The sequence below is a fragment of the Carettochelys insculpta genome, chromosome 27 (genome assembly GCF_033958435.1).
Source record: "Carettochelys insculpta isolate YL-2023 chromosome 27, ASM3395843v1, whole genome shotgun sequence".
Lineage (NCBI taxonomy): Eukaryota > Metazoa > Chordata > Testudines > Carettochelyidae > Carettochelys > Carettochelys insculpta.
Window position 1 is genome coordinate 471,085 of NC_134163.1, and position 23,329 is coordinate 494,413.

General features: G+C 46.3%; 1 protein-coding gene across 2 annotated transcripts in view; it reads right to left on the minus strand.

The window, feature by feature from the left end:
- Positions 1 to 23,329, minus strand: part of BTBD2 (BTB domain containing 2) — an 83,030-nt gene that overhangs the window by 23,039 nt on the left and 36,662 nt on the right. For both annotated transcript variants that reach the window (XM_074978081.1, XM_074978082.1), the window contains 3 exons: positions 10,488 to 10,644; positions 6,025 to 6,130; positions 5,099 to 5,296 (listed from right to left, as the gene is read on the minus strand). In XM_074978081.1, the coding sequence (XP_074834182.1) occupies positions 5,099 to 5,296; positions 6,025 to 6,130; positions 10,488 to 10,644 (461 nt within the window). The remainder of the gene's footprint in view (positions 1 to 5,098; positions 5,297 to 6,024; positions 6,131 to 10,487; positions 10,645 to 23,329) is intronic.

Genomic DNA, 23,329 nt, shown 5'->3' on the forward strand with positions numbered 1-23,329 from the left:
GGATGGGCAAATGTGGTTGATCCATCCTTTTCATGCCGAAACGCTGATATAGCCGCCAGATGCACCTTTATAGAGGATAGCGAAAGTCCATTTTGTTTGAGTTGTAGCAAATAATCCAGAATCGTAGGTATGGTGGCGTCCTGGGGTATTAGTTGCCTGGAGGAACACCATTCAGAAAAACTCAACCATTTGTGCTGATAAGTCTTTCTGGTGGAAGATCTCCGACTACCTTCAAGGACTTGTACTCCCTCTGAGCACGTAGTCTCTAGGGCGCTTAGCCATGGATTAGCCATGCTTGTAGCCGAAGTCTCTTCGGGTGTGGGTGCAGTATTGACCCCCGAGCCTGAGAGAGAATGTCCGGTACTGTTGGTAGGAGAAATGGCTGATGTTGAGCCATGCACAAGAGCAACGGGAACCACTGTTGTCTGTCCCATGTTGGGACTATGAGTATCATGCGTGCTCTCTCCCTTTTGGCCTTCTCCAAGACCTTGTGTATAAGTGTCGTGGGAGGGAACGCATAAAGTAGAGGGCCCTTCCATGTGATCATGAAGGCGTCCCCCAAAGACCCCTGTCCCATGCCCGCTCTGGAGCAGTATTGGGGACATCTCTTGTTTTCTCGGGTGGCGAACAAGTCGATTTTGGGAAAACCCCATCTGTGGAACACTTGGTGGAGTAGATCTGGACGGATCTGCCACTTGTGAGTGGGCGCAAAGTGTCTGCTGAGTTGGTCCGCCTTGACGTTGTGGATCCCCGGTAGGTATGAAGCCTTTAGGGTTATATTGTTGGTGATGCACCAGTTCCAGAGCCGGACCGCCTCCACACAAAGCGTACGAGACCTGGCTCCCCCCTGTCGGTTTATATAAAACATGGTGGTGGTGTTGTCGGTATTCACGCCGACTACTTTTCTGTGCAGATAATTGAGAAAATGCCTGCACGCATTGAACACTGCCCTGAGCTCTAATATGTTTATGTGCAGTGTCCTCTCCGCGGGGGACCATAATCCTTGAGTGGTTTTGTCGTCCATGTGAGCCCCCCATCCCATGTGGAAGGCATCTGTTGTAATGAACGCCGTGATTTGCGGTTGGCGGAAGGGCACCCCGTCAGGAGATTCCTAGAGTTTCCCCACCATGTTAGCGAGCTTCGTGCCTCTGTTGTAAGTGACACTCTCTTGTGGACGTTGTGGATTGAGGGTTTGTATACTGTTGCCAACCAATGCTGCAATCCTCGCATATGCAGCCTGGCGTTTTGCACCACAGATGTGGTGGTTGCCATATGCCCCAACAGTTGTAAGCACGTGAGAACTGGAACAGTGGGGCTGTACGTTAGTAGTTGTACAAGAGATTCGATGGCATGGAAACGTGCCTCGGGTAAATACACCCTTGATGTGACTGAGTCTATCCGAGCCGCTATAAACTCTATATTTTGTGTGGGGTTGGTCTTTGATTTTGAGAAATTGATGATGAGGCCCAGTGAGGTAAATGTGTTTGTGGTGATGCGTATCATCCGTAGTACCTCCTCCCGGGAGGTCCCCTTTAACAGGCAATCGTCCAGGTACGGGAAAATGAAAACTCCCTGTCTGTGTAGGTATGCCGACACCACTGCTAAGGTCTTGGTGAAGACTCTGGGTGCTGAAGAGAGTCCAAATGGGAGGACTCTGTACTGGAAATGATCTGTACCCACAAGGAACCGGAGGAAGCGCCTGTGGGCTGGATGAATCGCAATATGAAAATACGCGTCCTGCAAGTCGAGGGCTGCAAACCAATCGCCCTGGTCTAGTGCTGTGATTATTGAAGCCATCGTAGTCATTTTGAAGCGTTGTTTGCGTAGGTACTGGTTCAGTGCGCGTAGATCCAAAATGGGTCTCCACCCCCGTCTTCTTCTCTGTCAGGAAATACCTGGAGTAGAAGCCTTTGCCTTGAAACTGTTCCGGTACCCTCTCCACCGCCCCTATGAATAGGAGGTGGCCCACCTCCCGCCTTAATTCCGGTAGGTGAGAGGGGTCTCTGAGGACGGGTGCGGTGGGAGGACTTGGTGGAGGTAAAGACTGGAAGGAGATCATGTATCCCGTGTTTACAATCTCCAGTACCCACTTGTCCGACGTGATGCTTTCCCATTGTGGGTAGAATGGCTTGAGTCGGTGATGGAACATGTACTGAGATTGGCACTGAGGTACGGTCTTGGCTTCGCTGCCCTTGACATACCCGTCAAACTTGCTGTCTCGCACTTTGCCCCGCGGGGGTGCTGCCCTGCTGAGGCCGGCGCCTAGGGCCTTTATACTGTGTTTGTTGATGACGCCCTTGATCATACCCCCGTTCAAATTGGGCACGTTGTTGTTGGTAACCATAACGGCATTGCTGAGGATAAAATTTCTTCCTTCTGAACGGTGGGGTATATATCCCCAAGGTCTGAAGCGTCGTTCTGGAATCTTTGCTCGAGTGTAGAACTGAGTCAGTCGATTCAGCAAACAATTTTACTTTGTCGAAGGGGAGGTCTGCAATTTTGACCTGCAACTCCTTTGGAATGCCGGATGTATGAAGCCATGACGCTCTCCGCATTACCACTGCAGTGGCCACGGCACGGGCTGCTGTATCCGCCACATCGAGTGCAATCTGCACGCCCGCTTGAGAAGCCATGTAACCCTCTTGCACGATTGCCTTAAGAATTGGCCTTTTTTCCTCTGGAAGGAAGTCCATGAGGGCAGTAAGCTTGGAATAATTGTCAAAGTTGTGATTCGACAAATGAGCGGCATAGTTGGCCATACGTAGCAATAGGGTAGAGGAGGAGTAGGCTTTCCTACCCAGAAGATCCAACTTTTTTATGTCCTTGTCCAATCCCCCAGATTTGTACTGGGCCAATTTGGACCTGTGTTGGGACGATTCAACCACCAGCGAGTTTGGCTGTGGATGACTAAATAGAAATTCCATCCCTTTCGCAGGGACGAAGTACTTTTTGTCCGCCCTTTTGTTGGTAGGCGGAGCGGATGCTGGGGTCTGCCATATATTAGTGGCTGCCTCCATGATTGCATCGTCCAAGGGAATAGCAATTTTAGAAGAAGATAGAGGCCTGAGGTTTTTAAGGAGTCTGTGGTGTTTCTCCTGCACCTCCGCCACTTGAATATCTTGGGATTGAGCTACCCGTTTGAACAGCTCCTGGAACTGTTTCAGGTCATCTGGAGGAGAAATATCTCCAGGGACCACAGCCTCGTCTGGCGAGAATGAGGAGGTGTCACTGTGGTATCTCTCCTCCAATTCCTCTGGATCCCGGCTGTATTGCTGTGATTGTCTTTGTGGAATTTTGAGGTGGGGTTCAGTGTCCTTAGACCCAGCCTCTAATTGCGGAACCCGTGGTGTTCCCCCAGGTGGAAGCAGAACACCTTGGCGTTGAGGAGTGGTCGACAGGGATCCATAGTGAGACGTCGAACTCCTATGATGACGCCCCACATAATGATGGCGGTCATAGCAACAGGGACAGGAGCCAGGCGATGGAGACCTGGACCATGACCCAAGGATGTAAGGGTGGTGCCTGGAATGACGAGACCTCCAAGATGATACCGACGTGCGAGGAGAGCCTCTATGAGAAGACTCGTAGGGATCTCTGCTAGATGCTGGAGAAAAGCGTGTAGATCCCTGCGATGGGCTCTGAAGAAAAGGAGAAGGACGTCTGTGGCAGGCTGAAGGTGTTGCTGCCCATCGAATCTCCGGTGGTGATCGCGGTGATAGAGGCAGTGCAATTCTCTCAGGAGAGGGGCTGTGGTGCCTGGTCTTCGTTTTAGCCTTTACCCTCTCAGGTGGCCCTATTGGTGAACTTGGTACCGGAGCAGGTGTCATGCTGATTTCCACGGCTCCCGGTGCCACTGTTGTCGGTGCCGCTACTGTCAGCGCCGCCGTCGCCGGTGCCATCATCGCCGGTGTCACCGATCCCGGTGCCGTCGTCTTCGGTGCCGCCGTCTCTGGTACCTCTGGGGAAGTCCTGATCGGTGCCGCAGTAGCCGGTGCCGAACTCCCCAGTCGCTGCAGGGCCTTGAGTTGTTGCATGCGCCGCGGCTTTACCAGTGGAGGAAGCCAGCGTGCGCAGGCCCTTTGTTACACTCGTCCCCCTCCCAACAGTAAGGGGCAGGGATCGAGTAGGTGAGGCTCTTCTTTTCTTCTGTGCAGAGGAGGTCAAAGAGGCAGCCTTCTTCTTGTGCACTCCTGAAGAGCCCTCCACATGTACTGTCTCCGATGCGGCAGGCTGAAGTGCTTTGTCAACTAACAGCATCTTCAGCCTCATTTCTCTGTCTTTTCTAGCTCTATTTGTCAACTTAGAGCAATGGGAGCACTTCTGAAGAACGTGTGTCTCCCCGAGGCACCGTATGCATTTGCTATGGCCATCCGAGGCAGGCATGGCCTCCCGGCAAGAGTCACACTTCTTAAAGCCGGGGGATGGCATTGTTAAAACTTAACTCTGGGTCCTTTATGTGCTAATAGTGCACTTAACAGTCTATTAGTTGATGTTAAACAACCGTTGGCCTTTGAAGGCTGACGACAAACGCGGCGGGCCCGCCCGGACGCGGCCGCTGCTGTTCTAAGATAGTCTTTAGGTTTTAAACAACTTTAACAGAGAGACTAGCTATAATAACTATAGAACTGCTAACTATAACTGTTAAAACTATTAACACTAGAAAAAAATAAGGATTTATCTGTCTCGGGCATTGGAGCCAGAGAGGATTCTGTCTGCAGCCGTTGGCGGTTCAGAAGGAACTGGCGGGGACCAGATCGCGCACGTGACCGTAAGCGCGCGAAAAGCCGACACGCATCGGCGCATGCGTGACCCAACGGAGACTGCTGAAGATTTTCCGAGCTGCGGCGCCGGGGCGAGCCCGACACCTACTGTGGAGCACCCACGGGGACCACTCGAAGAAGAACTACTATTCTTAGATGCACCATAGGATATTTAAAACTGCATTACTGATAAACAGTACCTTTTGATGTCCAAAAAAATATATATATATATGTAACAAGTATTCTGAGCAGTACAAGATATTCTATGAAAAGCATGTTTTAAAATATACTCAACTCTCTAACATTCAGGTTTCCCAAAAGCACCTTTGTTCAGTTACCTGCTGCAAACTCCTCAATAGTCATCAGTGGGAAGCGAATAAGAGAAAGTGCCTTGCCCAGTACTTTCCGCTTGTTCTCTGGAATCACCTGAAGTTGCTGCCGTTGACATTCTGCCTCCGACCAACGAACCACTGCATTAAACAAACGAACCTCTCGAATCCCCAAGGTATCCCGCTCCAGCACTGCAACCAGGGTGTCTGTAAGGAAGGACAGCAACAATTTTAGATACTGCCCAATAAGTTCTGATTTTAAGGGGCCAAAGTTCTCAACACAGAATCTCCAGGTGAGGGGGAAACTGGGAATTCAGAACTGGGGGCAAGTCCTGAATACCGTATGCCTGATGGGATCACATTCCACACACAAGCATGCCACTGCAGCAGCAAGCAACACCCATAGAGTGGATACATGTACTGATGTGCAGTAAAAGGAGCTTCTGATTACAAGTCAAACTTGAACAAAAACAGGTTAAGAGTCCCATGCCTTAATTTTACAGTTTTCCCCACTGGCGATAGAAAGTGGATATTTGGACTTCAGTTTCATTTAAGGAATGTGCCCACCACAATGTTGCTGGACATAATATTTAACACATGACTTTGCCTCAAGTCAAAACACTGCCAACTCCTTCCAGAGTGTATGTTACCACCCAACCATGGCAACAGAAGGGATAGGATTTGTGTATCATGCCCTAGAGATCAAGAGTCACAGCACTAAGGGAGATGAGTTCCAGAGTTTAATTCTAAGAGCTCTGTGGGGAATTCTCCATCTCTAGATGCTTGAGTCCAGGGACTGTCATTTCTGCCCTTCAGAAGTTGCTCCTAGACTTCTAGGACCAAACCTCCAGGTAAAATTGCCATGTAAAGACACTTGCGTAACTTAAGTCAATCATGTAACATGACCCTGCAGAAAGGGGGGGACAAAAGCTTACCTAAATCAATATCTGTGAATCCCTCAGCATTGATGGCATCTGATGTGTTCTTGTCTATATTTTCTAGGCAGAGGCTGGCAAGCTGGGGTTCATCAAAAAGTCTTGCCTGACAAAAAAGCATCCATCATAAATGCCAAGAAAAACACGTGTTTTCCATTCCTTATTTGCAGCCAACAGAGAAACAAAGATATTTTAAATCACCTTTGCTCCAATTACTGTATTTACCACTAGTTTGCAAATCCCATGAATTCATGACACTGGCAACATAGCCTAGCCTTTCAGAGCTAGTTAAGGAATGGTGACAATACAAATATTTGAACAAAACTTGGCTCCAATTTAGCTGACTACATCTTCACTCAACAAAGTTACATCATCATGTTAGAAAGGGACTTTGAAGACTCCTGCTAACACCATATTAACTATAACTTTGCTGTCAGTGTAGACACGGACATGTCAGGTTCAACACGTCAGCTGATAGTGGGGCAAACCCTAGTGGGTTATATTTAGTTTAATTCTTTTCTTAATAAAGTTCAGAAAGCCCTTTATAGAAAAGCTTTCTTTGTCTGAGAGCACGTGTAACTGGGTGTGCTATCTCAGAGGAGGAAAAAGATAGCAGCTGAGTAAACTAGGCCCATCTACATGAATGAAATTTGCACTGTATAACCACCTGATGTACTGACATCAGTGCAAAAATGCCTTAATGTTGACAGAGCATTGGTGCAAAGTGAAACTCAAACTGATACAAGTCAGAACAGCAACATACTGAAGCAAACAGCATTCATGCATGTTTTGTTTTGTGGCAGTGCACTGTGTCCATGTGGGGATTTGCAGAGGTGTAAATAGACCAATATACTCATACTGTTGTGAATTTCCTTAATGTAAGTTGACTAAGTCTGGCCGCATAAAAGTCCTTCTTAGGAATTTGGACATCCACGCAAAGTGCCTTTACGTCTAGCATCAGTGGCACAAGGTCTCCAGATTGAGTGCCAAGGACACAGTACCAGAGCCCTCTGTCCCTCTGGTGCCATCTCTTCTATGCCTAGCTGAAGCACCATCAAGGTACCATTCAGAGTACATGGGAATATGCAGAGCTTATCTTGACGAATCATAACATTCTGTAACTGGCAGGCATGCTGTGCCCAGAGCTGGGCACAATACTCCAGCTGAGGCCTAATCAGCACAAAGCAGAATTACTTCTCACACCTTGTTCATGACACTCCTGTTAATGCATCCCAGAATCATGTTTGCCTTTTTTCTTGCAAGTGTCACACTGCTGACTCATATCTACCTTGTGGTCCACACTATGACCCCTAGATCCCTTTCTGCAGTGCTCCTCCTTAGACAGTTACTTCCCATGTTGTTTGAATGAAACCAACTGTTCTTTCCTAAAGAGGTCTTTGCATATCTTTATTGAACCTCATCCTGTTTACCTCAGACTATTTCATAGAATACTTGCTACCCTGCATGCTTTGCCTTTTCTATTTAGACTAAGCTCTTTAATGCATAGGCCATCTTATGAAATTTGCACAGCACCTAGCACAAAAATGCTCCAGGAACTACTATAATACAAATAATGCCTAAAAACGTGTTCTGACTTTGGTGCTTACACATGGTTGCACTCAAGGAGCTCCTGGTTCTCAAGGTGCTTCCTGCCTCTGATGTGTGGAGAGGCTTTCTGAGCAAGAACTTAATGACAACAGCTTCAAATGCTGGAGATCTCAAGCTCCTCAGAGAGCTGGAATTTGGGACAATTCCCACCTTTAGTGGTGACTGAGCTAGTTCTTCAGTGGTGAAGCCACCGAGCTGAGCAAGGCCTGTTCAATGGTGCAGACAAGTCCTGCCTCCTTAGGCTGTGATTACTCTTTGACTTGCTCTAGGCTGCTTGATATTAGACTTACAGGAGCCTCAGTGGTAGGAAGCAGGCTCTGCATTTCTTCATTGCTTAGTGACATTTTCTTGCACACCTGGCAGCAGCATACCATGGTCAACTATGAGGCACAAACTAACTCCCATTTTAAATTACTTGTGTTGAAGAAAAAAAATAGACTTTCAAGTTGAGTCCTAGGGCCAAAGACAAGAGCTGGACTTGAAGGCAGGAATCTCTTATCAGCCAGTCACTGAAACAGCTTCACATAAACACTCCTGCATCCTAGAAAGGCTGTCAGTGATAGACATTTTAAGAGACTGGAGGGCCTTGGAAAATGAATGGAAAGTACAGGTAGCTGTGATAACTGTCCCCCACATAGAATGGAAGACATTGCTCATCACCTGGGTGGATCACAAGATTGGTTTCTGGCTCTTGACAGAGTACACAACCTATCTATGGAAATGGAGAAAGAAATATGGAAACCAAATGCATCCATCCGAAACTTCAGTAACCCAAGTAACACTGAGACAATGGACACTTTAGTGTTCAATACCTTTGTCTTTTGAGACTAATACAAGTAGAACCCCTTTTTCCTATACTGCAGAGGGACATCTATGACTCCAAACAAGAAATTACTGTGAAACAATGTTTTATCCTGTCCTTAAATTTCTGAAGTTATCCACTGGGGAGCCTGATGCTGACAACACAATTTTTGCATGATGAAGGCCAAGAGAGGTCTCTTCCTTCTCCCATTCACTGAAAAAATGAGAGAAGAGGGGACAGCTGCTGACAAAGCTGAACTTTTAGAAACAGATATCTAACTAAAAGAAGTCTTTTTCCAGCTCAAGGCAGTGGCTCCTTGTCTTTCAGACCTCAGCTAGTTCAACCCAATGACCAAGAAGGCCAAGATACTAAAAATCTTAGGGGGTTATCATTGTTTCATCACTAGAGAATCCACAAATCAGAAAGGAGTCAGGATGCAGGTATAACATAACCTGAATTCAGGTGATCCAGAACAAAGCATCTTGGGAGAGGACATCAGGCCATATCCCAGACAGCAAGATAGACTCTAGGTGTCCCTAAGTGCCAGTACCAACATGACCTGAGTGTGGTATGGGGAAAAAGTAGCGAGGAGAAGCTGATTCAAAGAAGAAAAAAGGTGCTCTAGGAGGGCAGGAAGAAAGGCGCCCTTATTTGTGATCAGCAGGAAGAACAAACAGTAAATGTTACAAGAACCTGACGCTCTTCACTCAGAACACACACCAAGACAACACCACACACGTAAGCACTCATTACAGAACAGCCAAAGAGCTAAGTGCCAGAAATCCCAGAACCAGAGCACCTAACCCAAGAGGCAACCAAAACTTGAAGCACTCCAAGCAAAGCAATCTACACTGATGCTCCAGCTGTTGAGGCACAATAGACACCAGAGATTCTGAAATCACTGAAGGGGCAGACACTTTTTTTCTGTTACTTTGCAGAGCAATGCTGGGAAGCTGAGCCCTTCAAGAATCAGCATTGTGACTTGCTGGAAGTCCATCTTCCAGCTAACTGCTATATTCAGGGAACATGACCACATAGTGAGTTAATTTCTGGCATCAAAACCTCCTGCACGTGACAATCTAGTCAAATTCCCCAGTGCCACACTGTCCTAAGGCTAGGAGCCCCTTTGGTCACCACTCCAAACTCAAGATTTTTTTCAGTTATCAGAACAGCTTCCTGTACAGAGACTTTTCCAAAATACATCATTGGGCACAATAAAGGACTCACTACATACCAATTTGCTGTCTATAGCAGTCAAAGAAAAAGAACAACAGCTGGGGCTTCACCTCAGCCTCACAAGAGGATGCTGGCAGGTCTCAAAGCCTCAACCAAACTCCCTGTCAAGAAATTTCACATCTGTCCCCACCTCATGGCAGAGAGCTGAGCTAGCACTTGCTGAGGAACAAGGCCACTATCCAGTTACCCGCAACAACAAAAACTGTTCTATCCTACTCACCTCTCATTTCTTTCCCTAAGAAAAAACATCCTGTGGCATGAAAGGCTGAGCTCTGAGCATTTTTCAGAAGTAGGGGAATCCTCACATTAAAAAAAACCGTTAAAGAAGGGCCTTCTAGATGACTGCCGGTGGGCTTCACTGCATGAATATTTATTCTTGGAGTTGTACTAAATTTGAAAAAGTGAATACTTTATATAGCTTTACTTGTTAGACTACAACATGTATTCCAGGTGGATGACACCCATTAAAGTTCTCTTGTTACAAAGCAATCTACTGTTTTCTCATCATCCTGGCTCTAACAAGACACCTCACCCACCAAAATGGCTTTCTGGTATACTCACAGCAAAATATAAGCACTTAACAATTCATGCTTTAGGGCTTTACAACAATTCTCATTAACAAAAGAACTCCAGCTAGTCATGTGAGAATTCTGAATTAAAACATACACCAACAGATCTGCCATAGCACAGTAAGCTGTTCCATTTCAGGCCATGTCACTTCTTTTGTGAATATCCAAAACATCCTTATCAACCTAGATAATATAAAGCTGCTGCTCCTGTCAAAATGGTTTGAAATGCAAATAGCTTCAGAACATACCTGTGTTAAGAGCATAAATGCATTGTCTGCTCGTAGGTTCTTCTTTAGGAACTCCACGCAGTGGGCTTCAAGAGCTGGAACAGCATATTTTTTAGCTGTGTAAAGTGTAGTCATAACAGTCTCTGGACCAATCTGTACCTCGTCCGAATAAAGAAATCTGGAAGTATGCAAACAAGCATTGTTCTGTAAACCTGCTTGAACCAGCTAGAAGACAGTGGTAAGAGCCAGGACAGATACTTCTAATGCACAAAGACCACTATGTACTCTCTCATCAGGCTGGGGCAATTTCTTACTTTTTAGGATCAGCTGTCACCCGTCTCCACTCTGCTTCCATGATAAACTACAATTCCTGTTTGGAATAATCATAACTATCCTACTAAGCTAGTGTATATATCAAGTATATATCAAGCATTTGAAAGACGTGTTGAACTCTAAACACACCACATACTAAATCATGGTTTCCCAAACTGGAAGGGCATGACCCCCGAGGTAGCATGAAGAAATTCCAGGGTGGGCATGAGGCAACCCAGCCCTCACCCAGCCTTCATTCCCCCTACTCCTGGAAAGAGCTGCTCTTTGCTTCCAGCTCTCAGCCCCTGCTATTTTATGTGGGCAACCCGGCACAGCTGCTATAAAAAGCAGACTGGTAAGACCCACATAGAGCTAACTACCTCCTGCAAAGAAGTGTGGGTTATGGGGAGGAGGACGGGGTTAGATAGGGGGCTGCAGCAGCCTGGCTCAGGGGAGGGAAAAGAGATGGGCTAACAGTGGGGGGCAGGGGTTGGTGGTACCTGGCTTTGGGGGAGGTAAGGGCTCAGGTGGGCAGCTTGTAGGGCTGACGTAGTTGGCCCCAGCAGCACTGGCCTCAGGCAGCTGACCCCAGCAGCTGGCGAGTGAGCAGGCAACTGGCCCCAGTGGCTGGTGGGCGGCCAGCTCCAGCAATGCAGGGATCAGGTGGGTGGGCAGCTGCTGTGGACAGCTCTGGCGGGTGGCACAGGACTCAGGCAGCTGGCCAGCTGAGGCTGCACCAGGCATCTACAAGGTAGGGGCTGTGCCATTAGCCTGGCCGGTCCATAGTTGGCCTCCAGGCTGGGATGGGGCCAGCACAGTGTCTGGCACCCCAGCCAGGGCTGCAGCTGGTCCTCTTCAGGGCCTGGGCTGCACCTGCAGCTCTGAGGTCATGTGAGAAGCCCATTGGGGGCAGAGCTGGTGCCCATGGGGCCCAGGCCATGTCCAGCATGGGGCTGGAACTAGCCATCGCAGCCTGTGGCTAGACTGGTGTCAGTCCAGCAGGGGTCAAGGTCCAGTTTGAGGTAAGGGGACCTGGGGGGACAGGGGTGGGGACATTAAGGCTTTGGCGTTTGGCACACAGCTCAGGGCGGGGCAGCACAGCTCCACTGAGTCTGCTATCTGCTCCCTCACAGGTACCCTGCCCAGGGGCCCCACCTGCCCCCTGCTCCTGCCCCTTACTGCCTGGCCAGACACCTTACCCCAACTTGTTCCTGTACCATATTTTCTATCCAGATTCTTTACCCCTTCCCTATCCCCACTCACTAGCAGCCATGTCCCACACACTGGATCCTTCATTTTTGGCCCCATCTCAGAGTGTAAAGGGACCCAACAAATTCCACTAATCCTGGAATCCCAGAAGAATTAATCTGGCCTGAGGACTTGAACCTCAGTCCTATCTACCCTCCCCCAAAGAAGTTAGGGTGCCAGGGGAAGGAGATGCCTCAGTTAGGGCCACATCAGCGGAGTTTGGAGGGTTTTGTTTTGGTTTTTTTTAGCATCTCTCATGCAGTCCCTGACTTATTTTTCTGTGGGTCAGTGACCCATGACCCCAAACAGGTTCCCTGCCCCTCCCATAAATAAAGACCAATTTTTTTTTCCCCTTTCAACATGTAAGGGTACCAGTTTGGTTGGTCGGGAGGCTGAAGAATGACGTAGAAGGCAACGGAACTTTTTAAAACTTTTTAGCACACTTGAAGGCGTGTTTGGGACTGTTCTATCACGAGAGTAGGTAGCCAGTTGTGTGCAGTTACTGATGGTGGGGTCTATATAAGAGCACGCATCCATACGTAATAGTAGTAGTATTAAATAAACATTCACAGAAACTTATCAAAGAAACCTGCGTCTAATCTAATCAGGAAAATTCTTTTTATAGTTTTTAATTAATATATTATGGCCACAGTTAAGGACAAGAAGTACGAAGAAGACTACATTAAGTATGGCTTCACTGTCATGGAAAAAAATGGGACCCATCATCCTCAATGTGTAGTATGCCATACAGTTCTCAGCAATGATGCCTTGAAAGCTAGTCATCACTAGCAACACTTGAAGAACCACAGCACTTTGACAGACAAATCAAGAGAGTTTTTTGCTGCTAAACTTCAAAATCTGAAATGCATGAAGCTGGATGCTTCTGAAGATTTTCATCAAGAATCGGTCAAAGGGGTAGAAGCCTCTTATGAACCATTATTGCTCATGGCTAAAGCCAAGAAAACGCACATAATCAGAGAAAGGCTTATGAAGACTTGATTGTTGAAAGGCAGCTGATATTGTGCTTGATGTCGAAAGCAAAAAAAAAAAAAATATCAGAAATTTCACTTCCTGACAATTCCGTGAAAGATCTTAAACTTCAAGTTGTGGAAGCAGTGTTGGATTCTCCTTTCTTCGCAATTCATTGCAACAATACCACAGGTGTAGCACAATGCTGTCAGTTGCTTGTCTGCATTCAATTAACTAACAATGGAACTTTGAACGAACTGCTTTTTTCAAAGGAACTGACAACATCAAAGGCTTCTGATGTTATGAAAATGATTTCCAACTTTTCCCTTCAGAAAACAGATTGTCATGGGAAAACTGGTTGGTGTACGTACACACAGTGCTCCAGCGATGCTTGGCTGTCGCTCTGAATTTGTGACATTGGTGAAAGAAAAAATCCAGGTGTAACCACAACTCACTGCATCATATACAAACAAGCGTTGGCTGCTAAAACCCTTCCAGATCACCTACATGATTCATTGAATTTGGTCATCAAAGTTATTAACTTTGTGAAGAAAGGTGCTTTAAATGAGACCTTTTGCTGCTCTTTGTACTAATCTAGAGCAGATCACTGAACTCTCTTGTTTCACATGGAGATTCGATGGCTTTCCAAAGGTAACATGCTTGCAGTTATTTGAACTGAAAAATGAAGTGGAAATTTTCTTCAAGCAACAGAAGAACAAAAGGTTATATCATGCATTTATGGACTAAACGTTTCAACTTTCACTGGCATACCTCATGGACATTGTTGAATCTTTGAACAACCCCAGTGTGAAGCTTCAAGGAAACAACGCTACAAACATACCTCACCACAATGCCATCAAAGCGTTAATGGAAAAAATCCAGGTTTGGAAACACCAAACACAAGCTCAGACGCCTAACTTTTTGTTTTTTCCAACATTTTCATCACTCGCTGAAAATGAAGATTTCCAAGAACTTTGTAGAGAGCACGTGAAGGACAAAACTGTGTTTCATCTGAACTGCCTTGCTGACGAATTCATCCATTATTTTCCAGACAACTTTTCTGGCAACCACATTCATAAATTAGTACACACTCCATTCAACACTGATGTTGATTCATTGCCAGAAGTACTGCAAGAACAAGCACTCAAATAAAATATGATTCAAGTGCAAAATATAATTTCGAAAACTTAAGCTTGGAGGAAATTTTGCATAAAATATTTCCCAATGTACTTGAAAGTTGGATAAGAAGTGCTACATACTAGTCTTCTGTTTTTCTGTTTAAATTTTAAATTACTAATTGAATTTTTTGTTAAAAGGGGGGCTGGATTATGATAAAAAAAGAGGTGGGGGGGTGTGAGGGTTTCTCAAAAATCAAGAAGGGGGCTTGCTGCCAAAAAGTTTAGGAACCACTGGTCTATGTGGACCTGTAGTGCCAGCAGCTTCATGGAAATAAGCAGTCTTGCAATTGCAAATGGCTGCTCATTAGCATAATCACGTAGCTAATTAGCATAGCTGCACAAGAGTTCCCTGCCAGCAGTATGCAAGCTATGTAAGTGCCTCTGCTGGCTAAAATACCCTCTGTTGCCAGAAGTGGGTTCAGCCAGCACAGGCACACGTACACGGCTTGTTTATTGCCAGCTGCAGCCTCTACTGGCAGGGACATCTCACATGGTTATGCTAATTAGCCATGCAATTATGCAAATGAGCAGCCATTTGCAATTACAAGACCACTCATTTCCATGAAGCTGCTGGCACTACAGGTCCGTTTAGACCCAGCCAATGAGTTTTGAGAAAAGTTCAGTCCTTCTGACTGGTAAGAACCAATAAAAATCCAAAATAGCCAATATCCAAATGGAAAAATAGACTGAGGCTACCTAAACCTAAACAAGAAGAGCCCATTATGAGTTAACAAAACGTTAGCATATTAGGACTACAATGCAAATGCAGCAGACACTATCGTACACCAGATCACTGAGGTGACATTCTATACTTTGTGAAATTGCATATAAAGCATGCCACATGAGGTGTCAGAGACAAGGTATGATCTGCTGAAAGTAATTTTTCTATCTAAATAAGTATGTCATCAATGCATATAAAATTGTAAGAACTGTGTTTTATGGTTTTCAGGAAGATATGCTATGGGTTTGGGAGGCACCCAGATACTCTAACTCTACAGATACAATGAAAAGGGAGGTGGGCGCTGTTGAAGAGACACCCCCAGCCATTATCCAGTAAGGGAGCTAAAATGCAATAATTCCCCTGCATGAGGCCACATCAAGGCTATGTCTACAGGTAATCAGCCTGATCGGCGAATACTAATGAAGTCCTGCAATGAATATGCAGCACTTTATTTAGCTAATTCTCCCGTGGCAACTTCGAAGTGCCAGCATGCCATGTAGCCACAGGCATTTTGAAATGCCCATGCTACTTCCAAGGGCCTTTACTCCCTTTTTGGGGAGCAAAGGCACTTTGAAGTACCCGTGGTTACATGGCATTCCAGCATTTTGAAAGAAAAGTTACTCACCTTTGTGCAGTAACGATAGTTCTCCAAGATGCGTCCCCTTGGGTGCTCCACCTTAGGTGTCAGGCCTGCCCTGGTGCCGCAGACTGGAGATCTTGATAGCTGTTTCTGCTGGACCGTGCATGCACAGCTCCACTGCTCCTTTTTGTACTCTTTTCATCACATGCGTGGTCCAGTTTGATCCAGTTTCCTGAAACCACTCTGGATCTGAAACATAAAACACAAAGAAGAATCCGAAGTGGGGCGGAAGGGTGGATGGTGGAGCACTCACGGGGGGACATCTCAAAGAATCATCGTTACTGCATGAAGGTGAGTAGCTTTTCTTCTTTGAGTGTCCCCATGGGTGCTCCACCTTAGGTGACTGAGTAGCAGTGGTCCCCTGCCCCAGGAAACGAGGCGGCGGGTACTGGATTCAGGTCTTTTCCAGGACAGACAGCACCGCTGTGAACAAGGAGATATTCTCAGTCCTCTGTCAGTAGATGGCGTAGTGCTTCACGAACGTGTCACAAGACGCCCAGGTCACCACCCTGCAGATATCTCGAAGGGGGACTCCTCTGAAGAATGCCATCAACACTGCCATTGCTCTCCTTGCCTTGCCAACCGAGGGCACACCCAACGACATGCTCCTCAGTGAGTAGCAGGTTGTGATGCAGGACACGATAAGGTTAGAGTCTTTGCAAGAAAATCACCTCGCCTTTAGAGCAATGGGTTATAGACACCATCAGCGTCTCCGTCTTCCGAAAGGGCTTGGTCCTGTCGGCGTAGAAGGCCAAGGCTCTTCTAACGTCCAAGGAACGCAAAGAGAAGTTACTCACTTGTGTAGTAATGATGGCTCTTCGATATGTGTCCCCGTGGGTGCTCCACATTAGGAGTCAGGCTCACCCCGGCGCCACAGATTGGAAATTTCCAGCGGTATCTCATCGGGTCGCGCATGCGCCGATGTTCATTGATCCTTCATGCACTTTCAGTCACGTGTACAATCAAGTCCATGCCAGTTCCTCAATCAACCGCCCCAGATACTCCTGAAAGACACCAAGCAGAACTCCGAAGCGGGGAGGAACGGGTGGGTAGTGGAGCATCCACAGGCACACATCTCGAAGAACCATCGTTACTACACAAGAGAGTAACTTCTCTTTCTTCTTCGAGTGGTCCCCATGGGTGCTCCACATTAGGTGACTACCCAGCAGTGACCCCAAATATGGAGGTGGGTACCCGATTTATGTGCAGCTTGCCCTTGAAAGGACTGCTGCCGATAGATGTGTTTCCTCATCCAAACACCCGATGCATCGCATAGTGCTTGGCGAAGGTGTCATAGGATGACCAAGTCGCCGCACTGCAGCTGTCTTTTAATGCGATTCCTTTGAAGAAGGCTCTCGATGTCGCCATTGCTCTAGTGGAGTGAGCCCTGGGCGGAGCTACCAGAGGGGTCTTACGGAGTTCGTAATACAGTTTTATGCAGGATACGATGTTGTTTGAAATTCATTGTGAGGATAGGCCTTCCCCTTTTGATCTGGGTGCGAGAGACACCAGAAGTCTGTACGTTTTCCAGAAGGGCTTAGTTCTGTCTATGTAAAAGGCCAACGCCCTCCTCACATCTAGCAAGTGCAGCTGTGCTTCCTTGCTGGAGGTGTGCGGTTTAGGATGAAACAAAGGTAAAACGATTGGTTCATTAACGTGGAACTCCGAGGCAATCTTTGGAATAAAGGCCGGGTATAATCGTAAGATCTCCGCTTCCTTTGGAATACCGTGTAGGGTGGCGTTGCCATCATTCCTGCAAGTTTGCTCACCCTGCGGGCTGATGTAATTGCGAGAAGAAAGATTGTTTTTATGGTAAGCAACCGCAGGGGTACCGTGGCCAATGGTTCAAAGGGTGGTCTAGACAGCGTGTCGAGGACCAAGTCCAAACTCCATGAAGGCGATAATGGCTTCCGAGGGGGGTATAGGTTTGCCGTAAACCCACTGACCGCTACGCCTACCTTCATGCCTCCAGCTTCCATCCCAGACACACCACACAATCCATTGTCTACAGCCAAGCACTAAGATATAACCGCATTTGCTCCAACCCCTCTGACAGAGACAAACACCTACAGGATCTCTACCAAGCATTCTTGAAACTGCAATACCCACCTGAGGAAGTGAAAAAACAGATCAACAGAGCCAGACGTGTGCCACGAAGCCTCTTACTACAGGACAAGCCCAAGAGAGAAACCAACAGAACACCACTAGCCATCACCTACAGTCCTCAGCTAAAACCTCTACAGCGCATCGTCAGGGATTTACAACCCATCCTGGACAATGATCCCCCACTTTCACAGGCCTTGGGAGGCAGACCAGTCCTTGCCCACAGACAACCTGCCAACCTGAAGCAAATCCTAACCAGCAACTATACACCGCACCACACTCACTCTAACTCAGGGACCCATCCATGCAACAAACCTCGTTGCCAGCTCTGCCCACATATCTACATCAGCAACACCATTACAGGACCTAACCAGATCAGCCACACCATCGTGGGTTCATTCAGCTGCACATCTACCCACATATTTTATGCCATCATGTGCCAGCAATGCCCCTCTGCTATATACATCGGACAAACTGGACAGTCTCTACGTAAAAGAATAAACACACAAATCAGATATCAGAAATGGCAATATACAAAAACCCATAAGAGAGCACTTCAATCTCCCAGGCCACACAGTAGCAGACTTAAAAGTAGCTATCCTACAACAAAGAAATTTCAGGACCAGACTCTAAAGAGAAATTTCTGAGCTACAATTCATCTGCAAATTTGATGCCCTCAGCTCAGGCTTAAACAAAGACTGTGAATGGCTGGCTAAATACAGAAGCAGCTTCCCCTCCCTTGGTGTTCACACCTCCAGATCAACGGCTGGTAGTAAGCCTCACCCTTGCTGACTGAGCTAACCTTGTTATCCCCACCCTTGCTCTGGCTTATTTATACCTGGCCCTGCAGATTTCCAAGACCAGCATCTGATGAAGTGAGTCTGTGCTCAGGAAAGTTCATGCTCAAAACTCTTCTGTTAGTCTATAAGGTGCCACAGGACCCTTCATTGCTGTTACAGGAATAGAGCTGTCTAGAGGAGCCAATTGCTTGGACGAGCACCAGGATATAGATAGTTTCCATTTGTGTGCGTAAGTCCTCCTGGTGGAGGCCTGCCGACTGCACTCCAGGGCTTCTTTTACTCCTTCTGAGCATATGCTCTTTAAGGCGCTGAGCCATGGATTAGCCGCACTTGTAGGCTGAGCATTCAAGGATGTGGGTGCACTATGGACCCCTGACTCTGCATGAGAAGGTCCGATACTATCGGGAGGGGGAGTGGTGGGCAGCATGACATGCACAGGAGCAAGGAAAACCATTGCTGTCAGTCCCACGTTGGGACTATAAGCATCATGCGTGCCTTCTCTAGAACCTTATGAATGAGTGTTGTGGCAGGAAATGCATACAGCAGGCGACCCTTCCATGGGACCATGAAGGCGTCCCCCAAAGAACCCTGCTTGATGCCTGCTCTGGAACAGTAGCGTGGACACTTCTTGTTGGTGTAGGTGGCAAACAAATCATAGAATCATAGAACACTAGGACTCGAAGGGACCTCGAGAGGCCACCGAGTCCAGCCCCCCGCCCCAATGGCAGGACCAAGTACTATCTAAACCATCTCTGATAGACATCTATCTAACCCGTTCTTAAGTATCTCCAGTGATGGAGATTCCACAACCTCCCTTGGCAATTTATTCCACTGTTTGACCACCATGTATCAGAGGGGTAGCCGTGTTAGTCTGGATCTGTAGCAGCAACGAAGGGTCCTGTGGCACCTTATAGACTAACAGAAAAGTTTAGAGCATGAGCTTTCGTGAGTTAACTCACTTCTTCCAGCATCTGAAGAACTCACTTCTTCAGATGCTGGAAGAAGTGAGTTAACTCACGAAAGCTCATGCTCTAAACTTTTCTGTTAGTCTATAAGGTGCCACAGGACCCTTCGTTGCTGTTTGACCACCCTGACAGTTAAGAACTTTTTCCTAATGTCCAGCCTAAACCTCCCTTGCTGCAGTTTAAGCCCGTTGCCTCTTGTTCTATCCTCAGAGGCCAAGAAGAACAAGTTTTCTCCTTCCTCCTTATGACTCCCTTTTAGATACCGGAAAACCGCTATCATGTCTCCCCTCAATCTTCTCTTTTCCAAACTAAACAAGCCCAATTCTTTCAACCTTTTTTCATAGGTCACATTCTCTAGACCTTTAATCATTCTTGTTGCTCATTTCTGGACCCTCTCTAGTTCCTCCACATCTTTTTTGAACTGCAGTGCCCAGAACTGGACACAATACTCCAGCTGAGGCTGAACCACTGCAGAATAGAGAGGAAGAATGACTTCTCATGTCTTGTTCACAACACACCTGTTAATGCATCCCAGAATCGCGTTTGCTTTTTTTGCAACAGCATCACACTGCTGACTCATATTTAGCTTGTGGTCCACTATAATCCTTAGATCCCTTTCTGCTGTACTCATTCCAAGGCAGTCCTTTCCCATTCTGTATGTGTGAAACTGATTGTTCCTTCCCAAGTGGAACACTTTGCATTTGTCCTTATTAAACTTCAGCCTGTTTACCTCAGACCATTTCTCCAATTTATCCAGATCATTTTGAATTATGACCCTAACCTCCAAAGCAGTTGCAAGCCCTCCCAACTTGATATCATCTGCAAACTTAATAAGCGTACCTTCTATGCCAATAGCTAAATCATTGATGAAGACATTGAACAGAACCGGTCCTAACACAGACCCCTGCGGAACCCCACTTGTTATACTTTTCCAGCAGGATTGAGAACCATTAAGAACTACGCTCTGGGTACGGTTATCCAGCCAGTTATGCACCCACCTTATAGTAGCCTCATCTAAACTGTATTTGCCTAGTTTTTTTTATAAGAATATCATGAGACACCATATCAAATGCATTACTTAAGTCCAGGTATACCACATCTACCGCTTCTCCCCTATCCACACGGCTCGTTATCCTATCAGAGAACGTTATCAGATTAGTTTGACAAAATTTATTCTTTACAAACCCATGCTGGCTGTTTCCTATTACCTTACCATTTTCCAAGTGCTTGCAGATGATTTCTTTAATTACCTGCTCCATTATCTTCCCTGGCACTGAAGTTAAGCTGACTGGCCTGTAGTTTCCTGGGTTATTCTTATTCCCCTTTTTATAGATGGGCACTATATTTGCCCTTTTCCAGTCTTCTGGAATCTCTCCTGTCTCCCATGATTTTCCAAAGAAGATAGAGGAGGCATCTGAGCCTTTATCTATCAGCAACTTGAGTATTCTAGGGTACATTTCATCAGGCCCTGGTGACTTGCAGACATCTAATTTTCCTAAGTGATTTTTAACTTGTTCTTTTTTTATTTCAACTTCTAACCCTACCCCTTTCCCACTAGCATTCCCTATGTTGGGCATTCCTTCATCAGACTTCTCAGTGAAGACCAAAACAAAGAAGTCATTAATTGATTCGGGGAAACCCCCACCTGTGATATACTTCGCGGAGCAGATCGGAGCGGATTTGCCACTCGTGCATGAGAGCAAAGTGTCTGCTTAGCTGGTCCGCTTTCACGTTGTGGACACCCGGCAAGTATGAGGCTTTGAGCGTTATGTTGTTGGCAGTGCACCAGTTCCACAATCTGACCGCCTCTGTGCATAGCGCACGAGATCTGGCCCCTCCTTGACGACTGATATAGAACATTGTGGAGGTGTTGTCGGTACTGACTCCGATCACTTTGCTCTGCAAGTATTTTCGAAAGCGCCTGCATGCACTGAACACTGCTCTGAGTTCCAGTATGTTTATGTGCATTGCCATCTCTGCTGGGGACCACTGCCCGTGTCACTCTGTTGCCAATGTGCACTCCCCATCCTATGTGGGATGCGTCCGTTGTGAGGAAAACTGCAAATCTGCGGTTGGTGGAAAGGCACCCCTACTAGTAAGTTCTCAGGGTACTACTAAGGCCAGCGACTTTCGCACCTCCATTGTGGGCAATACTGTTTTGTGAATGGTGTGAATCATTGGCCTGTAAATGCTCGCCAGCCAGTGCTGTAGGCCTCGCATGTGTATCCTGGTATTCTGTACCACAAACATGGTGGCTGCCATGTGCCCCAGAAGCTGTAGGCATGTTAGGATTGGCACTGTGGGGATGTACGTCATTACCTGCACCAGGGATTTGATGGTGCAGAAACGGGCATCGGGCAGATATACTTTTGACGTAGTAGAGTCTATACGTGCCTCTATGAACTCTATGTTTTGCGTGGGCTCGGTCTTTAATTTCAGGAAATTGATGACTAGGCTCAGTGAGGTGAAGGTCGTTGTAGTAACGTCTATCATGTGCAGGACGTCTGCCCTTGAGACCCCTTTCAGTAGGCAGTCATCCAGATATGGAAAAATGAACACACCCTGCCAGTGTAGATAAGCTGATATCCTAAATGAATCAAATTGTTTCATAGAATCATTATGGATAGCAATTTCTTCCTCCAATAGGACTATGGCACTAGGAATATATTATCGACCACCTAACCAGGACAGTGATAGCGATGCTGAGATGTTAAGGGAGATTAGAGAGGCTATCAAAATAAATTCAGTAATAGGGGATTTCAATTATCCCCATATTGACTGGGTACATGTCACCTCAGGAAGGGATTCAGAGAGAAAATTTCTCAGTGCCTTAAACGACTGCTTCTTGGAGCAGCTGGCACAGGAACCCACAAGGGGAGAGGTAATTCTCAATCTAGTACTGACTGGAATGCAGGATCTGGTCCAAGAAGTAACTATTACAGGACCGCTTGGAAATAATGACCATAACATAACAACATTTAATATTCCTGTGTTAGGAAGAACACCGCAGCAGTCCAACACTGGCATTTAATTTCAAAAAGGGGAATTATACAAAAATGAGGAGGTTAGTTAAACAGAAATTAAAGGGTAGAGTAACTAAAGTAAAATCCTTGCAGGCTGAATGGAAACTTTTCAAGGACACCATATTAGAGGCCCAACTTAAATGTATACCCCAAATTAAAAAAAAAAACCACAGTGACCTAAAAAAGAGCCACCGTGGCTTAACAACCATGTAAAAGAGGCAGTGAGAGATAAAAAGGCATCCTTTAAAAAGTGGAAGTCAAATCCTAGTAAGGAAAATAGAAAGGAACATAAACACTGCCAAATTAAGTGTAAAAATGTAATAAGAAAAGCCAAAAAAGATTTTGAGGAACAGTTAGCCATAAATTCAAAAAACAATACTAAAATGTTTTTTAAGCACATCAGAAGCAGGAAGCCTGCTAAAAAAGCAGTGGGACCCCTGGACGATAGAGATATAAAAGGAGCAATCAAGGAAGATAACGCCATTGTAGAGAAACTAAACGATTTCTTTGCTTCAGTCTTCACGGCTGAGGATACTACAGAGGTTCCCAAATCTGAGCCGTCCTTTGTAGGTGACAAATCTGAGGAACTGTCCCAGATTGAAGTGTCAGTAGAAGAGGTTTTGGAACTAATTGATAAGCTAAACAGTAACAAGTCTCCAGGACCAGATGGCATTCACCCAAAGGTTCTGAAAGAACTCAAATGTGAAATTGCAGAGCTATTAATGGTGGTTTGTAACCTATCCTTTAAACCAGCTTCGGTACCCAATGACTGGAAGACAGCTGACATAACGCCAATATTTAAAAAGGGCTCTAGAGGAGACTCTGGCAACTACAGACCAGTAAGTCTAACGTCAGTACCAGGCAAATGAGTAGAAACAATAGTAAAGAATAAAATTGTCAGACA